The sequence below is a fragment of the Doryrhamphus excisus genome, linkage group LG10, assembly GCF_037039965.1.
Source record: "Doryrhamphus excisus strain RoL-2023G ecotype Guam linkage group LG10, RoL_Dexc_Guam_v1.1, whole genome shotgun sequence".
Taxonomy (NCBI): domain Eukaryota; kingdom Metazoa; phylum Chordata; class Actinopteri; order Syngnathiformes; family Syngnathidae; genus Doryrhamphus; species Doryrhamphus excisus.
In genome coordinates, this window is record NC_136366.1 from 1,955,936 (window position 1) to 1,978,752 (window position 22,817).

The 22,817-nt window shown below is 37.4% G+C and overlaps 1 protein-coding gene and 1 long non-coding RNA gene across 3 annotated transcripts in view; one reads left to right on the top strand and one right to left on the bottom strand.

Moving 5' to 3' along the window:
* thada (THADA armadillo repeat containing) overlaps positions 1 to 22,817 on the bottom strand; it is an 87,046-nt gene that overhangs the window by 34,507 nt on the left and 29,722 nt on the right. For both annotated transcript variants that reach the window (XM_078793828.1, XM_078793829.1), the window contains exons 25-30: positions 22,109 to 22,231; positions 20,577 to 20,668; positions 17,014 to 17,103; positions 15,787 to 15,918; positions 7,049 to 7,217; positions 266 to 369 (exon numbers count right to left, since the gene is read on the bottom strand). In XM_078793828.1, the coding sequence (XP_078649954.1) occupies positions 266 to 369; positions 7,049 to 7,217; positions 15,787 to 15,918; positions 17,014 to 17,103; positions 20,577 to 20,668; positions 22,109 to 22,231 (710 nt within the window). The remainder of the gene's footprint in view (positions 1 to 265; positions 370 to 7,048; positions 7,218 to 15,786; positions 15,919 to 17,013; positions 17,104 to 20,576; positions 20,669 to 22,108; positions 22,232 to 22,817) is intronic.
* The window catches only part of LOC144901043 (uncharacterized), a 91,013-nt gene continuing 74,781 nt past the window's right edge, over positions 6,586 to 22,817 (top strand). Inside the window, exon 1 of the long non-coding RNA XR_013629221.1 lies at positions 6,586 to 6,600. This is a non-coding gene — a long non-coding RNA (uncharacterized LOC144901043). The remainder of the gene's footprint in view (positions 6,601 to 22,817) is intronic.

Consider the following 22,817-nt stretch of genomic DNA (forward strand, 5'->3'; position numbering starts at 1 on the left):
CAGGGGGTGGTAATCTGTGCCCCATCTCAAGACCTCAATTTCGGGTGAGAGGTCCAGAGGTAGAGTAGAGTACGGGGTAGTAAAGGGAAGGGGGCGGAGGGGGGGACCAGGACAGCAGGCAGCCTCTTTGAAATTGAAGCCCGAGCAAGGACATGAAGCGGACATGGTCGGGGAGGGAATGAGCGTCAACACAAGGAGCTATTCTTCTGCCGGGGGGGGGGAGAACGAGGGATGCTTATCTGCACATGCGTGTGTCTAAGATTACCGAGAGGCGAGCCACATGCGCTGAAGGACAGCCTCACCGATTCCGTTCTCGGCTGGCGGGGGTCTGTGTGACTCACTCCGGTAGGACTGCAGAAGAAACAGCACCTGAATAAACACAAAGTACGCATGTTGTAAACATAAATTACGCAACGGTCAATTAAGTTCCTCCTTTTATCCAGATGATGTTATGTTACTAAATGTATGGGCTTACTCCATTCAGTGTGATGGGTTACATGTTATTAGATCAAACTTGGCGTACGCACACTATGACACGCTGCCATTCCTGCCACGAGACATTGACCAATGGTAATGGTTTTATTTCATTTGAACATGCATCAGATTACAATTGAGTGCATCCCATAATCAGTTCACAGTTCCACATGTCCAAAAGGAGTAGGAAGAAGCAAAGCTTATTAAATCCTACCCCTCCATCTGGTACTTTTACAATCACTAACTGTTACATTTGTTCACTTCCTGCTTTCCTAACATAGTTTAAGGTTGTTTTTTTTGGGCCTTTTTTTGGGGGGGGGGGGTTGCACGTACGAGGTGATATGACCATACAGTGACATAATGGGTACCATATTAACGGTTTTTATTTATTTATTTAATTTTTTTGTCATGTGTACGGAAGTAGGAGGTGATATGACCATACAATGACATAATGGGTACCATAGTAACTGTCAATATAGTGATATAATAATAATAATAATAATAATAATAATAATAACAACAACAATACATTTGTTCACTTCCTGCTTTCTTAATATAGTTTAAGGTTTTTTTTTGTTGTTGTTTTTTTTTTGTCCTGTACCAAAGTACGAGGTGATATGACCATACATTACCAATAGTCATTAAATCCTTATTAAATCCTACCCCTCCATCTGGTACTTTTACAATCAGTAACTGTTACATTTGTTCACTTCCTGCTTTCCTAATATAGTTTACATTTGTTTTTAATTTTCTTTCTTTATTAATTTCAATTTTATTGTATTTTTAATTTTCAAAAAAGGTTGTTTTTTTTTTAAATAATGTACCTCGTACCAAAGTACTCGGTGAAATGAGCATCCAATGCCATAATGGGTACCATAGTAAGTGTCAATATAGTGATATATATAGCACATCATGACTGGTTCAAGACTCTTCATCCTTGTATTTAGCAAACATCAGCTGCTTGTATTGTTTCTTGAATTGGCTCATCGTTGTGCATTGTTTGATTTCCTTACTCAATCCATTCCATAGTTTGATTCCACATACTGAAATGCTATGAATGAACTCCAATGAACTGCTCTGCTGGGAATAATGCTGGGAGGACGTTGAAACCGTTGCTGTTTATTTTAAACTTGTATATTTCTTAGCTACCCTTTGAGTGATAATTTGCTGTGTGATGATTTTAGCCTTCTTTCCAAGATGACTTTTCCAATGGGTTGGTAAGCGTATAGCTGGTCCTCACGGACTTGTGTGCGCCACAATGTCTTTTTATGATGTGGACATGTGCGGCGTATACATGTACAAATCTGTTTTTCCTCTCTAAATTTAGTGGGTCAAATGTTTTTTTCTGGCAGCCGTATTAAAAAATGATCAACGTTCAGCCATTGTTTCCTGCTACAATGTGCGCAGACATTCAACACAAGATAGAATGCTCAAGTTACGTGACATTGTGTGATGCTCTGGTGGTTGGGAGTGTTCAAAGGCCAGGATACTGGATAACTGGCTGACTGGCTGGGTGGCTGGCTGGCTGGCTGGCTGGGGTGTGTATTCTGGGCCTTGGTAAGTATACTCTTTAGGTCTGGGCCATGGCCACAGACCAATAGGAAGCCATTCATTACACTATGCAGGGAAGGCAACGTGGGGGAAAACCAGGCTGACCACGTAGCACCGAGCCTGGCCTGCCCCTTCTGTTCTCCTGCAGTCTCCACACCCAGGCAACACCCACTGGCTCACAAAAACAGCATCCACACTCCTTGGTCCCGCTTCCTCTCGCTGTCATTTGCAAAAGGGCTTTTCCATTACAAGGAGCCAGTGTCAAACGGAATCCCAAACCAAATACTGAAGCATACGACTGTTTTCGCTACTGAAAATATGCTACTGGGGGATGGATGGCTTACACACTCATGGGCCAACACTGGCCCGTTAAGAATTTTCAATCCAGCCCACCAAACATTTCCAAATATTTTTCAAATTTAGCCGGCAATAAGATATACAATGCTTTTTTTACATTGTCATTAACATAATAATTGGTCCAATGGTTCCTAAAGTTAGATTCTATGAGCATTCTAGTGATACACGGGTTTCATTACGGTAATCATAGGCAGTGTCACAAAACAGAGTAGGTGCGGGTCCGTTCATAAAAGTAGTGTGAGCCCATGTGCAAGCTTTGCAGCAGAAAATGCGTCATTACCATAAGATATAATTACTTATTAGCAGTGCTGGATTTGCCTCATTCAATCTCCTCAATCCTCAATCTCAGTCATCTCAGATATTGTTCTTGCTCTGGTATGTGGAGTCATCTGAAAATGTTGCAATCAGTTAAAAAATTATATTAAAAAAAATAGCATGTAACTTGCTTTTGTGGTGCAAAACGACAGTCATTAAGAAACGGCGGAAATACGCCTCTGCTGGCCAACGACGGTCGTTTGGGCGGGGGTGCTGGAGCCTATCCCAGCTGTCTTTTGGGCGAGAGGCGGGGTACACAACCTGGACTGGTGGCCAGCCAATCACAGGGCACATATAGACAAAAAAACATTCACACTCACATTCATACCTATGGACAATTTGGAGTCGCCAATTAACCTAGCATGTTTTTGGAATGTGTTAGTGTTCTTACAAAGAACACTAAACTCATCACACACCAACTTAACACTCAAGAGGTATAATTATGAAACAGCTCAACCCAATCATTCATTTATTCATTCATTTTCTACCGCTTATCCTCACAATGGTGGCCAGCCAATCACAGGGCACATATAGACAAACAACCATTCACACTCACATTCATACCTATGGACAATTTGGAGTCGCTAATGAACCTAGCATGTTTTTGGAATGTGAGAGGAAACCTATGCATGCACGGGGAGAACATGCAAACTCCACACAGAGATGGCAGAGAGTGGAATTGAACCCTGGTCTCCTAGCTGTGAGGTCTGCGCGCTAACCACTCGACCGCCGTGCCACCCAAAACTAGACTTATTTTCTATAAAATGTATTTTTTTGTTAATATTAGATGGCTGGAATGAATTTATATTGGATTTTGCACATTTCCGTTGGCCATCTCAAGAGTGCATAAGGCCTTCAATAAATGCCAATAAGTATAAAAAAAAAACACACACAATGAAACCTCTTCTCTCCAGTGAGAGGTTTAACTACTTGTATGTGAAAGTGTATTTCTGTATGTGAATCTGTGTTGCAACAAACCTTAATCCTTATTTTGGCCTGGTATAAATAGTGGTGGTGGATGTGAGCTCCGTTCAGACTCTGTTATCAGCCTGCCCTGCTGTCCCTCCTACTGCCGCAACCACAGACTGACCACATGATGCAGTCAGTGGATACACACACACACACACACACACACACACACACTTGTGTGAGTGCAGTGCGAGAAATCAAGTCATGGCTTGGTTGAGAAAAGCGTCCGCACTCGAGCTCATAAATTGGCATTCACATAAAACCAAAGCGATGTTGGGCAAAGTGTGGACGCACCCAATTAGGCAAAAAAGACTCCAATAAAGAAGTAAACAAACTTACTTTTGACTGAATTTATGCTGAAAAAAAAACATACCCAGTGAGTTTTTGGTTTTAACATGCACAGCTAAACAACTTAAGGGTGTGTGTCGAGTCATGTATAATTGTGTTATTGTAAAAACTCAGCGGCTGTTATTTCCAGGTATTTTTCCAACACGGGTATGCAGTTGTGCGTCAGTGGATTATTAAATTACTGATCACTTGTAAACTAAATTGGAGCTCCAAGAAATCATGCAATGGATTCCAAGTTGTAATTTACCTACACTAAAAGTTGAATTTACGACAACTTCTAAATGCATATGAACGACTCACATCACAGTGCAAGAGTCGTTAATGGTTGGCGAACGTCTGGCCATTTGAACAGAAAAACACAACTACTTTGTAGAGACTGAAAGCTTTACAGAAAGATGAAGTTAAATGAACAATGTTACCGACACTGAATGGCTACATACATTTTTATTATAATAATGTAAGGATAATTCATAATGCCGCCTACAGAAAAAAAAATGTAAATTTTTTAAAAAAACTAAAAAAAATTAATACAATTTAATAAAATAAATAAACAATTAAAATACATTTGCTAAATGCAAGGATGAAGAGTCTTGAACCAGTCATGATGTGCTATATATATATCACTATATTGACACTTACTATGGTACCCATTATGTCATTGGATGGTCATATGACCTCGTACTTCGGTACGGGACAAAAAATTGCAAAATAAAAAAAAAATGTATTACAGAAAGCAGGAAGTGAACAAATGTAACATTTACTGATTGTAAAAGTACCAGATGGAGGGGTAGGATTTAATAAGCTTTGCTTCTTCCTACTCCTTTTGGACATGTGGAACTGGGAACTGATTATGGGATGCACTCAATTGTAATCTGATGCATGTTCAAATGAAATAAAACCATTACCATTATTTAATTGTGTAAACAATTACCCATCCATCCATCATGGATGGCTTTTGCTAATGGCGTCCTTCCTTATGACAAGAAAAGTAGTATTATTTTATTATTATTATTATTTTGCCAAAAACATGATGCATTTATAATCAGTCAAAAAGGACTACTGTTTTTCAATTGCTACACAACTATATACTTCTGAATACTTTGCACTGATCTAATTTGGTAGAAACTAAACATCAGTTGCTGTATTGCACGGTTTGTTACCAATAAATCAATAAATGCGCTTTACAATTTGAGACAAGTGTATTTAATTATATGGGTTACGTCGTGTAGCTTTTTATATTCCGCATTCTGCCGAATTTAATTATATCGTCACATCATGATACATTCCAAAAATATGATACATGCTAACGTCCATATTGCCCAACCCTACTTAAAACTCTCTTTTAAACAGCTCTGTTTGGAGTCTGTTCTGTCTCATGCGATTTGATGCATTCTTAAAGCCTTGATCAGAAGTTGTGTCCCATGAAAAAAGAAAGTACTCTGATTTTACTAAAAAGAACGTGTCTCTCTATAATTAATACAAAATAATCATTGTGGCTTAAAATTTGTTGCAGGTCTAACTTCCAAAGAGAAATCTACAGCAGGTTTAGCTTTATGACACGTTTTGGAGGATGGCACGGAGTTGTTACTTTTATGAGTGCCGCCATCAGTCTTTACTGTGTATGAACGTCAGCAGGGAGGCACGTCTTGCCTTGGTAGCTGTGATGGTTTCCAGCTCAACACTCGGCCCACTAACAGTTGTTCTTTGACAATAACAGAGGAAGTCATTTCTCCCTCAGGAACAAAACATCTGCTACCTGTTTCGCACAATGGTTCGTTTCCAACGCCTAAACAGTGTTCTCATGATCGCACCGTAACAACACTGTACACCATGTTCAGATGGATATAAACCAGGGGTCTCAAACATGCGGCCCGCGGGCCAAATGTGGCATTGATATGAAAGTTTAATGTTAGTGCGGCCCGCGCAAGTTTGATATGGATGCTGTATGGTATCATGTACCCAGAAAAAATTATTACGTTTGATTAATGTTCATGTTAAAGGTTAAATAACTGTTAATAGTTATCCTCCCTATCCGTGTGGAAGTGGTAAGTTTTTGGCTATTTAAGTTTAAAGGAAATAACTTGAAGGCTACCGTTTAGGTCGCTAGCTCTCTAGTTTGCGAGTTAGCATGTGTCTCAAGACCCTGCAGTTGCGCAATATGTTGTAAATAAAAAGAGTATAAATGTGACTATAGTCGTGTTTTGTCATGTCTACAGGGCTCTAATAATGCTTTGTTCATTTTAATATGAAAAAAATCATTTGTCTACCCACCAAGTATATGTGGTTTCTTAAGTTTTTATTATTTGCCATTTTATTATTATAATATTTATTTATTACTGATTGATTGATTTTCTTTATTCTTGATTTGTTTCTTTATTTTTCATCTTATTTTGTGCAGAAAAATAAAAATTAAGATATTTGAGAACAGTGGAATGTTTTATCAGAGCTTTTATTGTAGAAAATCAGAACCAAAGCACTGAAAAAGTTTGTATATTTTTCTGTTTTTAATGAATACGTTTTTTTTTTTTTTTTAGAAAACCTGATGCGGCCCAGCCTTGCCCAGACCCTAGCTCCAGTCGCCCCCAGGTAAATTGAGTTTGAGACCCCTGATATAAACCATCTAACATAAATCCAGTAGAGCAATGCTTCAAACATTTCCTTGTGTGACAAACTTTCAGATAATGGGGTTTGCGCATTTGGAAGTGAAACTAAATGAAGTTTGGGATGGCTTGAAACGCTATTAAAAGTGGAAAAAGTTCTAAAGATTTTAAAAAAAAATCTAAAAAAAAAAAGTCAAAAAAAAAAGTCAAAAAAAAACTAAAAAAAAATCTAAAAAAAATCTAAAAAAAAAATAAAAAATACACAACAACCTTAAATAAGTGACAGATGCCAGCCTGTTCTATAGTGAATATTTCGCTAACATGCCAACCAGCAATATGTCATTAATCCAGGAGATGACTGACAGTAGCCATAGTTGCTATTGTTATCTGTAAAGAGTGTATAAAACGTGTGTGTGTGTGTGTGTGTGTCAAACCTGTAGCAGTGTCCCATGAATGCTATTGTTTTGGATTTGAGGTCCAGAGTGTGGAGGAAGATCCCGAAGCAAAGAGTGAATGGTGGATGGGATCTGAGTGAGCAGTACAAAAGGAACCAAAGCTCGGGCTGCCATCTCTCGGGTCCGATACACCGCCGAACGGCCACATCTGCAGGACACACAATCATGCACACAGCAACTTAACAGGGTATTATTAAAATCATAAATCATAGACTTCGAGTATAAGCATTGCTATATTAAGTTGCTGGTTCGTGTCTATTGTTTAAGATCATTCATTCATTTTCTACCGCTTTTCCTCACGAGGGTCGCCGAGGTGCTGGGCCTATCCCAGCTGTCTTGGGGCGAGAGGCGGGGTACACCCTGGACTGGTCGCCAGCCAATCACAGGGCACATATAGACAAACAACCATTCACACTCACATTCATACCTATGGACAATTTGGAGTCGCTAATTAACCTAGCATGTTTTTGGAATGTGGGAGGAAACCGGAGTACCCGGAGAAAACCCACGCATGCACGGGGAGAACATGCAAACGCCACACAGAGATGGCCGAGGGTGGAATTGGAACTCTGGTCTCCAAGCTGTGAGGTCTGCGTGCTAACCACTCGACCACTGTGCAGCTGAGCTGGATAATTCGTTCATTCATTTTCTAGCGCTTTTCCTCACGAGGGTCGCGGGGGTAGTGGAGCCTATCCCAGCTGTCTTCGGGCGAGAGGCGGGGTACACCCTGGACTGGTCGCCAGCCAATCACAGGGCACATATAGACAAACAACCATTCACACTCACATTCAAACCTATGGACAATTTGGAGTCGCTAATTAACCTAGCATGTTTTTGGAATGTGGGAGGAAACCGGAGTACCCGGAGAAAACTCATTCAAAAAAGTGCAAACTCCACACAGAGATGGCCGAGGGTGGAATTGAACCCTGGTCTCCTAGCTGTGAGGTCTGCGTGCTACCCACTTGACCGCCGTGCAGCCTGGTTCAACTTTATAATCAACTTTATTAATAAGTAAATGATCTTAAACAACGCCCATGTTTATTGGCTGGCAACCAGTCCAGGGCGTATCCCGCCTCTCGCCCGAAGACAGCTGGGATAGGCTCCAGCATACCCCCGCGGCACTAGTGAGGACTAAGCTGCATAGAAAATACATGGATGGATATTTCAAAAATCCACACTTTTTGCATTTTTATGTTTGTAGCGAGCGGCGACCTGTCCCACTTTGTTTGACGGCCCTTGAACACACCATTGTACATGTGACCCTCGTGAGGAAAAGCGGTAGAAAATGAATGAATGAATAAAGTTGAACCCACCCAAGGAGGTTCTGCCTTCATTTGTGCCTGCTGCTTTTGTGTCTCTTAGCAACGTTACGCAAAATGTATCAAGTCAGTTGTTATGACACATGGGAAAGGGATATAGAATGGTCTAATGGCGGGGGTATTAAATGTTGGACTAATCCATTGAACACACACAAACATGTTAGAAACTGGCCTTGGTGGGGATGTGTGCATAACACACCATCATTATTATTAATTGGAACACCAGGTATAATATGTGAGGGACACTTTTCCACTGTGGAAATATGACGCATGGCTCATTTCATTGGGACACTTGGCTGCTATTTATATGCAAACGTTATGTAACACCTGCATCTTTCCTTTCTCCATCTCCTTCTTTCCCCCCATCAAAAACCAAACATAAATTGAGTATTTTTAAATAATCGTCTAAGCTTCCATTTGCCTTTCTCCCTTTCATTCCATTGAGATGTATTTACAGTATGCCACTCACACACACACACACACACACACACACACACAATGTGTCCTGTCACCTCCAGTTCAAGCTAAAATTAACCTTGTTTATGAGCTGATAGTCTTACTTCCTGTAATGACAAAACATTGTTATGACTGACAGGGAACAACAACATGAGAAAGACTGATGGGTATTTGGTCAGTGCGCATCAAACTAATATTACACGTGGCATTTTTTTTGTCAAAGCAAGAACCATATTTTCGTGCGTGACCAAAAAAATATATATATATAGTTAAAAAAAAATTTTTAATTTTTTTATTACAAATTTAATATTTTTTATAATAATTTATAATAATATTTTTAAATAATAATAAATAATAAATGACATTTTTTTTGTCAAAGCAAGAACCATATTTTCATTTCAAAGGGATGACTAAGATACTGTACCTGGGGTCAAAGGTCACAGTATAGAGCCCACTGCAGTACTCTTTCATGTTTTTTCAGAATTTTCATTATTAAATGAATGATCACTGTTCTGGTCACTAAAGTCACACACCCAAAGTCACCTGGGATAGGCTCCAGCATACCCCCACGGCCCGAGTGAGGACTAAGCTGCATAGAAAATGGATGGATATTTCGAAACCCCACACTTTTTGCATTCTTATGTTGTTTGTAGCGAGCGGCGACCCGTCCCACTTTGTTTGACGGTCCTTGAACACACCATTGTACATGTGCTAACTTTCTCGCACGCTGCACAGCCAGACTACTATACCATTCATTCATTTTCTGTGCTGGAGCCTATCTCCGCTGTCTTTGGGCGAGAGGCAGGGTGCTGGTCGCCAGCCAATCACAGGGCACATATAGACAAACAACCATTCACACTCACATTCATACCTATGGACAATTTGGAGTCGCTAATTAACCTAGCATGTTTTTGGAATGCGGGAGGAAACCGGAGTACCCGGAGAAAACCCACGCATGCACGGGGAGAACATGCAAACTCCACACAGAGATGGCCGAGGGTGGAATTGAACCCTGGTCTTCTAGCTGTGAGGTCTGCGCGCTAACCACTCGACCGCCGTGCAGCCCCTACTATACCAAATTCTAATTATATTTTTCTCATATTTGGTCCCAAATTCTGATACTATGGAGGGAATGCATAAAAGTTAGGATGATGATGATGTTACTGAGTGCTAATGTTCTGTTCACAATTAAGTTAATTCATGCACATATCATCACACATCATACAGCGATGTTCAAATCCAGGCTCCTACTGGTGGATGGTAGCTCTGTTCTTTTCAGAAATGTACATATTGGCTATGTCCACACTTTGGTGTTGTTTTTTGATGTTTTGACTGTATTAGGCATACTGTACATAAAACACTACACGAACAACCCATGTTGAACAAAGATTTCAGGTTATTTATAGTCTGTTTTTTGGAATTAGAGGCGTGTGTGTGCCAAAGAATGGCCTTGGTTTAGCGGTGCAAACAGCGAAGGGGTGGACGCAATGGGAAACACCGGTAAATCTTGACACGGTATGCAGACATGACAAGGACAACTTGGCTGTGGAAAGAGGGAAAGTCAGATATGAACAGAAGCAAAATATGTTCTGCTCGAGTCCAATAAACAACAAATGTACACAAACCAAAACATTTTTTTTGCATAAATCAACTAAAGAAGCATGTTAACCAGGGCGTACAATTAGATTGCATTGTATTATCGCCCACCTTTTTCCAATTTGAAATGCACATGTTAACTATCTTTTTAAATGTGTCCCAATGACACTCTTGTAAAAGGAAATGACAGTTTGGAAGGGTCCAATTTTAGCAACAAGGCTGCGCCTGGTGGGCTCAAGAGGGAGGCTACTGACTGGCATGGATGAGTCTCATCTGGGCTTCATTTTAAAAACAACCGCTCAAATTGTTTCCCCCACAGAGACATCAGTATGTTGTTGAATAAACAAGCTCAAGCACCCAATTGTGCCACTGAATGCAAGTTGGGAAGTGGAACGGTGACGCACTGGAATTGAGCGTGCGTCATTCGGTCATTCAGACAAAATGCAGATCCCTGAAAGTGATAGTATTGCACGGCCAAACCAAAATGACCTTTTACCCTTGTACTTAACATCACACAAGTGTAATAAGAACCATAACCGGATCATCGGTTGAAAAAGGAAATGAAAGTTCTGCCTTGAACGGCCTCGCTAAACAGCAGCGTTCTCAAACACGCGGCCCGCGGGCCAAATGTGGCCCGCAGGCCACTAGTTTGAGGCCCCGGCCTTGATATGAAAGTTTAATGTTATTTAAACTATTATTACGTTTGATTAATGTTCATGTTGAAGGTTAAATAACTGTTAATAGTTATCCTCCCTATCCGTGTGGAAGTGGTATTTTTTTTTTTAGCATGTGTCTCAAGACCCTGCAGTTGCGCAATATGTTGTAAATAAAAAGAGTATAAATGTGACTATAGTCGTGTTTTGTCATGTCTACAGGCCTCTAATAATGCTTTGTTCATTTTAATCTGAAAAAAATAATTTGTCTACCCACCAACTATATGTGGTTTCTTAAGTTTTTATTATTTGCCGTTTTATTATTATTATTATTATTATATTTATACCCCTCATACTCTAGTGAGGATAAGCGGCATGGAAAATGGATGGATGGGTTGTGGAAAAAGTCAAAATAATAAGCAAAAACGTCCTTTTCTGACAAGTTTAAATAATGAGAATATACTCGTATATTATGAGAAAAACTTAATTATAGTAGTATTGAGGTGAAATAATATATAATAATAATAATAATAATAATAACTATTTAATAATAATAATAAGTTAGAATATTTTGAGAAACAAACAAAACAAAATTGTATTTATCGGAAAATTAGAAATTAAAAAAAAGTAACTTAATATATCAGAATATCAGAAAGCTGAAATGCTATTTTTCTAAAATTATACAGTATATTACTTTACAAAATACCAAAGTGAAAAGTTTGGCCACCCCTGGTCTAGTGTACGTGACAGGGTGGATTGTGGAAGCAAGAATGGACTAAAGATATTAATCACAGAACTAAGGTCTTACTGTGGGGGGGTGGGGGGCAGTCATTAATATCATCAGACACGTTCACACATGCCTTCGGGTTGAAGACGGGTTGGGGGGACGGCAGTGTGGTAAACACAACGCTAATTTTAACATTTCCAACATGTGGTCTTCATTCGGGCGGAGGCGTGCACTGCATAGCTTGCAAGCCGGGATTCAGCTGTCAACAGGAAGAGAACTATAATACTGATTTGCTAAATTTAGCCCGGGCGAGCGGTTACATTGTAACTAAGTGTTACATATTTTGGAAGACCAGATTCTTATTAGCAAAGCAAATGATTAACAGCTCATTGTCACGACTGTGCCAGTCCACGACTGGGAATACATTGATATTAAACTGTAAATACTTTACGGTCTCGGTAGCATTAAAGTGATATCACCATGGTTCACATTGCTGCAGGTTATGAAGCCTGATTAAATGTCGAAGCTAATGCTTTTGTAGCCAAACAAACTTTTGGCTAATATATTCAAGGACTGCCAAACTAACTGCGAAATCTCGAAAGAGTTCGATGAAAATAAATATTGTACTTATTTAACAATGGTACATGTATTGGTATTATATACAGGTATACAAAACTGTGGTGAGACCAGCCATGTTGTTTGGTCTGCAGATACAATACCAATACATGTACCATTGTTAAATAAGTTTCATATTTACTATGGTACCCATTATGTCATTGGATGCTCATATCACCTCGTACTTCGGTATGTGACCAAAAATATATATATATTTTTAAAAAATATATAAATTATTTTTTTTAATTAAAAAAATTATAATTTTTATAATAATTTATAATAATATTTTTAAATAATAAAAAAACTTCTACCATTGTTAAATAAGTTTCATATTTACTATGGTACCCATTATGTCATTGGATGCTCATATCACCTCGCACTTTGGTACATGACCAAAAATATATATATATATTTTTTAAAAATATTAATTGTTTTTTTTAATTAAAAAAAATATAATTTTTATAATAATTTATAATATTATTTTTAAATAATAAAAAAACTTGTACCATTGTTAAATAAGTTTCATATTTACTATGGTACCCATTATGTCATTGGATGCTGATATCACCTCGTACTTCGGTACGTGAATAAAATATTAAAATATTATTATTATATTAAATATTTTTTAATTAATTTTTTAATTAATATTTTTTATAATAATTTATAATAATATATTTTTAAATAATAATAAAAAAAACCTAAACTTCATTAGGAAAGCAGGAAGTGAACAAATGTAACAGTTAGTGATTGTAAAAGTACCAGATGGAGGGGTAGGATTTAATAAGCTTTGCTTCTTCCTACTCCTTTTGGACATGTGGAACTGTGAACTGATTATGGGATGCACTCAATTGTAATCTGATGCATGTTCAAATGAAATAAAACCATTACCATTACCAACTATTACCAGAACTTAGCATGCTGCCCCAACTCAATAAATCGGAAGATCAATAAGTCGGGTCGTGGATGCAAAATGTGAAAGATCCACTGTATTTTACACCAGCATGGTTAAAGAGAAATCCAGTTCAGGTCAAATTTGCATGTGAAGAAGATGAATAATGTTTCCCATTCGCCTGAATGCTTCGCCACCCAGTAAACAGTCCAGATAAAACCAAGTATGTACAATCTAATCACCGAGTGTGACATTAGGCTGCACAAACAACAAAACCTTGTACAAAAAAAAAAAAATGTTTTGGTTCCAATGAATACATCTATATTTACATGTTTCACGGTTAGCATCATGGCTTTTTATAGGGGAAAAAAATCTGTGATGTAAAAGTTGTAGTGCAAAGCAAAAAAAAAAGAAAACAAAGCAAAACGCAATGTTTAGACTACATGTGTTGTGTCTGGACGATAGTAGGTTTCTATACTTAGAAAGGCAGCTCGGAGAAACGTTGTTTGAGAAGTTTATCGTGGTTGGGTGAGCAGGTGCGTGACCCTCTTGATGTGATGTGAGCATTCCAGTCGGCCCGCAAGCCGAGCGCAATCACATTCTCATTGATAGGGATGGCAGTGGGAGGAGCCCAGCATGGAACATCATGTATTTAGCAAAGTTAGACACTGAGCCATCACGGGTTTCTTAGAGCTTCTCAAGGGCACGTCAAACAAAATATCCGCACGGTTTGGAAGTTTTCTGTAAGATTATGGAAAAGTTGTTAGGATTAGATTTACAAGGAAGACCGATTATTTTACACATGGTTTATGTTTTTCTTGCAAGTACTCATTCTCAGTAAACGTAACGGAACGTGCGTAAATGTTGTCATTCACTTTTTGCCCACGCACTCAAGTGCCATCCATCGCTCGACATGTTTTAGCTGGAACACACTCAAGACTCTGTGGCAGCCGGGCAAACAATAATTTTGGCTTAAAAAAAGCATTTGTGTTTTTGCTGGAATTTGGAAAAAGATTTAGATGGCAGGCGACACGCTGTCCGAGGAGAAACCAAAATAAAAGCAGTTGCTCAAAGTAAGCCACTGTGACCGACAGTCATGCGATGTTCGAAGTGACATCGAAGCAAGGAAGGGAGAACTGCCCAGTGGTCGGACGGTATAGATGATCTTTGTTAGCTTTTAAAGTTGCACACACACCGATCAATCAATGGGGAATTTAAGGTGGGAATCAGATTCCTCCATACGCTTACACAAAAGGTAACCAAAGTGTGGCCTGGAGGTCATTTAGTGGCCCACAGCACATTACAGAACTAAAATAAAATTAAACGAAAACAGCAAAAATTCATTCATTCATTCATTCATTCATTCATTTTCTACCGCTTATCCTCACGAGGGTTGCTGGGGGTGCTGGAGCCTATCCCAGCTGACTTCGGGCCAGAGGCGAGGTACACCCTGGACTGGTGGCCAGCCAATCAGGTATGGTTGGAAATAAATAAAGCATGTCATAGTATAGATCCCTGAGGTACACCTCGTTTCATGTATTGTGTTAAAATAATGTACAAATTGACCGTCTTGCTGGAAATCCTCAAATTGAAATGGAATAACATTTAAAGTAACATGCAGTCATTACATGAAGAGAAACGTTGTTTTGAAGAAATATAAAAAAAAAAAAATACATTTGCCTGGTTTGGCTTAAATAAAATAGTTTTAAAAATCAAGGAAATGAAAAAATGAATACAAATATACCAAATAAAAGAGACGTAAATAAAGTGTAAAAATATATTAATAATATACAATCAATAAAAATAAATAAAAACTTAATAGAAAAAATATAGTGTGAGAATGCATCAATAATTAAATAAATAAATTAAATAATAAACAAATTACTACATGAAAAAAATAATAAAAATATACAAAATTAAAGAGACTTACATTACCACTCGAAAAAAAATGGCGGGGAAAAAGTGTGGAATTTAATTTTAAGTCTTTTTAATCTAAAAATGTAAAAATCCCGATTTTAGCCTCTCAAATGTGAATTTTGTTTTATTCCATAAGTACTTATCAATGAAGCAGACCTATTATCTTGGGTGTTTGAGGCCGCGATAAGTCAAGTAAGCAGCATTCATAATTATGAATCAAATATTTTTGTAGTCAGAACATACAAAATCTGTAAATTATAACCCACATATGGTTATTAATAAATGAATAATTATTGATATAAATCGATTAATATAAATTAAATGAATTATTAGCCCTCTACAGATAAATTAACACCCCTATAGTCACCTTCACACTTATATAGCTCAGTAGAGTCGATGTAATCATAGAAAATAAGTATGATAAGAAAATGACCGGTAGGAAGCCCAGTTGATGGATTGATTTGAAACAATTAATAATTTAATTAATAATGATTTTTCCTTCATTTGACTTTTACTGTCCATCACATTTAAGCCTTTTTCCTTACCTGATAATAAACGGCATGAAAGGCGCAAGTCCCATTGGTGAATAGGTGCCATCCATCGGCGAAGGGTAGAGTCGATTGAGTACCAGCAGCAGCAAGAAAAGACTGGGATGAAGCTTCACCTGACCGCTGTCACTACACACATGTACAAACACACACAATTACACGCTGTATCACCAAGTATCACCTCTGCACATACAGTAGCAGTAATTCAGTGTGTCGTGCATGTTGCTGAAACTGACTTAACTAAGTTGAGTCTTTGAGTAAAGCTCATCTACCTGTCTGACGCTTTGGTCGTTTTCAGTCATTTTTGTTACGTTCTGTGATTTCACGATGCCACTTTAACTAGTGGTGGGCAAAACCGTTTGAGTGAACCGGATCATTCTGGTTCATTCAGTAAAAAGATTCAGTCAATTGACTGAATAGACTGAAAGGGTATTTTAGGGGCGGTTCATTCTGGTTCATTCTGTTCACAAAAAAGAAGGCCAAATGTAAAAATTGTTCGGTTAATTTCATAGTAGTACATGCACGCAGTACACTTTATTTGTATTATCACATATTTGGAAATTATTATCATATTTGCATGAATGCAAAAAAAATTGTTTTTAATGATTTTATGTCATAAAGAAAAAAAAATAAACAATAAAATAATATTCTAATAACATAATAATATACAAATGTGTTTTAACAATATTAAGTTTTATTAAAAGCAGATGTTTTCTCCATGACGTCCTGTTTTTAAATTTCTAAGAGCGGTTTAGCCAGCACCACGCACTGTTGATAATGTGGGAAGTGGAGATTTGGTTGCGTGGGAAACCTGCAAATGTTTAAACAAGCGGCCGAGGGAGTGAGACGAATTGTGAAAGAGTCCTCAATTAATTGGATCCATCATAAGATAAGGCGGCCTGGGGAGCTGTTAGATGACTCAAATGCTTTTAAAAAGGGAGTTTTGTCCGAGCAGGCAAAGATAAGGCAGATGAGTCTCAGTAGACACAACTCCCCACTGCAGGAACACTAACTCTGGAGACACTTGGTTTATTCTTTTAAAGCTTCCAGCTAATAGCCGAGTGATACTCGAGTAGAACCAAATGTAAGTTCATATTCTTGACGTTGATTTGGATGGAAGATAACTGATGACCGCACCGATTCCATCCTCCCATTGCGATATATTTTGGAATAAATTCAATCAAAGATTAAACAAAAACGGGAAGGTTTAGGCAACCCACTCACCTTTCCACCGTGGCTGCAGCCTCCTTGAGCTGGTTCAGGAGGAACGAATAAAGGGCAGGGAAACGAGTAAAAAACTCTCTGCCTGTCATCCTGTGGGGAGAGACAATCGTGAAATTGTATTGCATACATATACAGTACACAGAAATTGGTTACATTGCTTTTGAGGTATGCCGGTACCAAATACACAAGATAGAAAATACTGCAGCTCAATATGCCCTAAATTATTGTGGCTAATTGGTTCCAGGACCTGACTGTTATAAGCAAATTTAGGATTCTTTATTCATAAATTGAATATTTTCATAGAACATAGAAAACCTGTTTACTTCTAAATACAGTTTAACATCATTAGAGCCCTCTAGACATAAAATAGCACCCCCATAGTCACCTTTCCAGGACCTGACTGTTGTAAACAAATTTAGGATTCTTTATTCATGAATTGAATATTTTCATAGAACATAAACCTGTTTACTTCTAAATACAGTTTAACATCATTAGAGCCCTCTAGACATAAAATAGCACCCCTATAGTCACCGTTCCAGGACCTGACTTGTAAGCAAATGTAGGATTCTTTATTCATAAATTGAATATTTTCATAGAACATAGAAAACCTGTTTACTTCTAAATACAGTTTTACATCATTAGAGCCCTCTAGACATAAAATAGCACCCCTATAGTCACCTTTCCAGGACCTGACTGGTGTAAGCAAATTTAGGATTCTTTATTCATAAATTGAATATTTTCATAGAACATAGAAAACCTGTTTACTTCTAAATACAGTTTAACATCATTAGAGCCCTCTAGACATAAAATAGCACCCCCATAGTCACCTTTCCAGGACCTGACTGTTGTAAACAAATTTAGGATTCTTTATTCATGAATTGAATATTTTCATAGAACATAAACCTGTTTACTTCTAAATACAGTTTAACATCATTAGAGCCCTCTAGACATAAAATAGCACCCCTATAGTCACCTTTCCAGGACCTGACTGTTGTAAGCAAATTTAGGATTCTTTAGTCATAAATTGAATATTTTCATAGAACATAAACCTGTTTACTTCTAAATACAGTTTAACATCATTAGAGCCCTCTAGACATAAAATAGCACCCCTATAGTCACCTTTCCAGGACCTGACTGTTGTAAGCAAATTTAGGATTCTTTATTCATAAATTGAATATTTTCATAGAACATAGAAAACCTGTTTACTTCTAAATACAGTTTAACACCATTAGAGCCCTCTAGACATAAAATAGCACCCCTATAGTCACCTTTCCAGGACCTGACTGTTGTAAACAAATTTAGGATTCTTTATTCATAAATTGAATATTTTCATAGAACATAGAAAACCTGTTTACTTCTAAATACAGTTTAACACCATTAGAGCCCTCTAGACATAAAATAGCACCCCTATAGTCACCTTTCCAGGACCTGACTGTTGTAAACAAATTTAGGATTCTTTAGTCATAAATTGAATATTTTCATAGAACACAGAAAACCTGTTTACTTCTAAATACAGTTTAACATCATTAGAGCCCTCTAGACATAAAATAGCACCCCTATAGTCACCTTTCCAGGACCTGACTGTTGTAAGCAAATTTAGGATTCTTTAGTCATAAATTGAATATTTTCATAGAACATAAACCTGTTTACTTCTAAATACAGTTTAACATCATTAGAGCCCTCTAGACATAAAATAGCACCCCCATAGTCACTTTTCCAGGACCTGACTGTTGTAAGCAAATTTAGGATTCTTTATTCATAAATTGAATATTTTCATAGAACATAGAAAACCTGTTTACTTCTAAATACAGTTTAACACCATTAGAGCCCTCTAGACATAAAATAGCACCCCCTATAGTCACCTTTCCAGGACCTGACTGGTGTAAGCAAATTTAGGATTCTTTATTCATAAATTGAATATTTTCATAGAACATAGAAAACCTGTTTACTTCTAAATACAGTTTAACATCATTAGAGCCCTCTAGACATAAAATAACACCCCTATAGTCACTTTTACACCATTAGTAGACAAAGAAAATGAGACCTGTAAGACATAAATAAGATGAATGTTCATGTGTATTGCTTTAAATGTGTTCCAGTACGAGGGGACCCGAGTTGGGATGGACAGGACGTTAGGTCAGAGGTTCAGAGTTGAGTTTTAGCTTGGGTTCCAGCAGCAACAGTAGCCTGTGTTTTCATTGGGGATTAATGTGTCTGTTGTGAGATCATTCAAACCTGCATTAGTTCTAGTTCTAAATACAGTTTAACATCATTAGAGCCCTCTAGACATAAAATAACACCCCTATAGTCACCTTTACACTATTAGTGCAGAAAGTAACATAAATAAGATGAATGTTCATGTGTATTGCTGTAAATGTGTACAATTTGTTTGCCTTGCTGGCATGAAAATGGATTCCAGCGGTGAAACGAGCCTCCAAAAATAAATAAATAAATAAATAAAATTCACTCCGGAGTAAAAGTCAGGGCCAAAAATGCATAATTAGGTCGAAAAAAAAAAAAAACATACATAAGTCACACTGGAGTACAAGTCACATTTTTTGTTGGTAATTTCTTTTACAAAACAGACATTACGTCAGTAAGTCAAGTTCTAACAATAAAAAAATCCAGTGTTTATGTTTATATTAACATGTTTATATATGTATATATGTTTATTCATATATGTCTGTTGTCAGCTCTATTGTCTAAAACTGTTTTTCATATGTTTCTCCTAGAAGATTATGTACGGCGTGTGTGAAAATACCGGTAATAACGTTGAGGGGGTAGCGGAAATGTTAAAAAAAATGCATAAATAATGGTTGGAAGTGGTAGAAATGGTTGAATGCGTGACAAGAAAATATGCTACTAATAGCGACGTTCAAGACCCGGCTGTAAATGATGATGATGATGCTGATGTTGGAGGATAGTGATGAGGAAAAGGATGGCGAGTGGATCAGACATTTAGATGAGTCTGTTGGGTATCTCGGAGCGGAGAGAGGGATCTGACAAGTTTTGAGTGACAAGCCTGGTGATGTCATAATATGCAAATCAGATGAGTGGATTTACTCTTATCAGACTTTGGGTCCAGCTGATGATTTTTCTCATTTACGGTATGTCTTTATCTCTAACCATTTTCGAGCTACATCCTTTTGAAATAGTCATATCAAATCTGACTATTTTCTCGCTGTATTGAATTATGTATTATGTATTATGTATATGTAATAGATCATGTAGCTAGGTAGATGCCTACTGTATTTCCCAATAGCAGCTCTAAGAGCATGAAAGGTGCTTGAGAATGAGGGCAAAAAATAATTAAGTGTTACAACAGTGTCCCCTGCTGGTGCACCAAGACCAGCTGCATAATTGATGACACTAATTTTATCATAAATTGCCTTAAAGTAGCAAAAAAAATATAGATCAGTGACTAAATGATACCTGTTTTGCAATAGTAATTGCGACCTTGTGATGCTATTTGCACATACATGAATGACAACCAATGATTTGTAGTAAACGTGTGGGCCAACATCAACATTTCATTCCACACCAGAGAGCGAAGAGAAGCGGACCTGTTTTTTTTCGCGTGTTCATCCCTCCCTTTCTTCACTCCAAAGATCCTTGTGATCAGAGTGCTGAAGAGAAGAGTCGAAGAATTCCTGACCTGAAATGAAATAAAAGGATGAATGAGATGGGAGGATGACTGTAGGAAACTTGGATTCCGAGTAGCAGTAATAAAAACACCCACGTCTTCCGGCTGTTTAAAAGCAAGCAAAATAGCTCATGGGTTACAGATCATGGAGTAGTTGTGCAACAGGTTAGGACTTCCGGGTAAGATATCGCCTTCAACTGTTTTTTTAGAGGTAGTTTAATTAAGAGTTTTTTTGTCATTATTAACACAGGCTGCTCAAGAATATAACAACAGAAAACTATTGTATTGTTTTCATTTCCAATCCAATACCAATATTGCAGCATTTAAAGGGCTCAAGCCAAAAATCAGTACGCGGATCAAAAAGATCCGCTGTGGCGACTCCGTAATCAGGAAAAACACAAAAGAAACTAACTACTACTACTTTTTGTGTGGATTATTGTAGTAGATTGTAGTGTGGAGGATTTTAGATGCAAGTCAACATAATATATCAATATACTGTTTTTTTTTTGTCAATATCAGTCCAATGTCAATATCAATTTGGGACCCCGTCTAGCTGAAACCAATCCAATGATACAAAAATTATTGCCTGTATGTCAGATTTGTGTTCACATTTCAAATCTTTCTATGCTTTTTTTCTCCTCGTATTTGTATTTTAGCTGTTATTACTCTGGGTACTGTGATTTAATTAAAGACTTATATTGCACATAAGTGTGAATATCAATGTGAATGTGTTGAGGGTGATAAGAGGGTCTTTGGAAAAATAAATGAGTAATGTATAATGAATGTATACTACATTAAACTGCCACATCAATATGAAATCAAGACCGGAATATAAATGAAGAGCTTGCAAACAAAAGGCGCTAAATCCATTTTGACTGATTTCGAGAAAATCAATGATTTTTGACTACGCACATATCAATCTATTTGGTCATCAAGTCTATATTGCAAGTGAAAGAGCTATCAATATAGGTCATAAAAATGCATGCTATAAAAATCCTGCACACACCATGTATTTTATATATTTTTTTTTATTATTTTTTTCGGATTTAGCGCCTTTTGGCTGAAATAAATTTGAAGTCACCTTTAACTTCTTCAATGGCATTGTTGTAAAAGAATGTAAAGTGCTTTAATGTGCTATGCTATCACTTTTTTTCATATTTTTAAAAATGATTTCAAGACCAAAATATGTGATTTGGATACACATGACAGAGGTCTATTAAACTCATGAAAAACATGCAACTTAGTGAAAATTGGATTTAGCGCCTTTTGGTTGCAAGCTCTTCAAATACTAAAAATGTCCATTACAAACTAAAAACCTTAAATCTTTCACATTCTTTTTCTTTATGTGAGATCTCACACATAAATATATATTCTACTATCACTATACTATATTGTACTACGATATTGTACTACTCGTAGAAAAGCAAAAGAGTGCAATAGAGTGGAACTCACAGCCCACACAGGAGAGGTGAAGCCGAGGACAGCAACCTGCATTCCATCGGACACAAAAGGAATAATGTTTTCTCCCAGACGTGTGTCCCTGTAAAGAGCTCTCAGAATGTTCAGAGCGTGGACCTGTGATAAAACGCCATTGAAGTCATCGTCTGAGCCAAAACACAACACGTCAAAGCACATATGTAGAGTACAGTGGATCCATGTATAGTACAGTGGATCCCCACACATTTGTGATTCAGCACTCACGGCCCCGTAAATTGGTCTTTTATTCTCTCCAGAAATAGGCGTACATTATTTACCAGTGCCAGTAATATTTTTATCATTATAAATATGTGATAATACAGGTGAGAAAAGACAGCAGACACGATATATTAGTGAGAGGCAAAAGTTTGTTTGGCTGTGGTAGCAGTTAGTTAATACACACTATACTCACTATTTCATCCTCCTCACATTTATGTTTATAAATCATGTCATTTTGTGGTGGAATATGGTATATGTTTTTTTATGTATATTTCAGCAAATGCAATAGCTAAATGAACTAATATACAAATATAAGGCATTCAGAAGATGCATTCAAAGACACTGTGGACAACCATATTGGATAATAGGAGTACAAATGTGACTATAGGGTTATTTCATGTCTACAGTGATCTAAAAAACGTATTTGGAAATTCAAAAACGGGTTTTCGGCTGCAGTGGTTAGCGT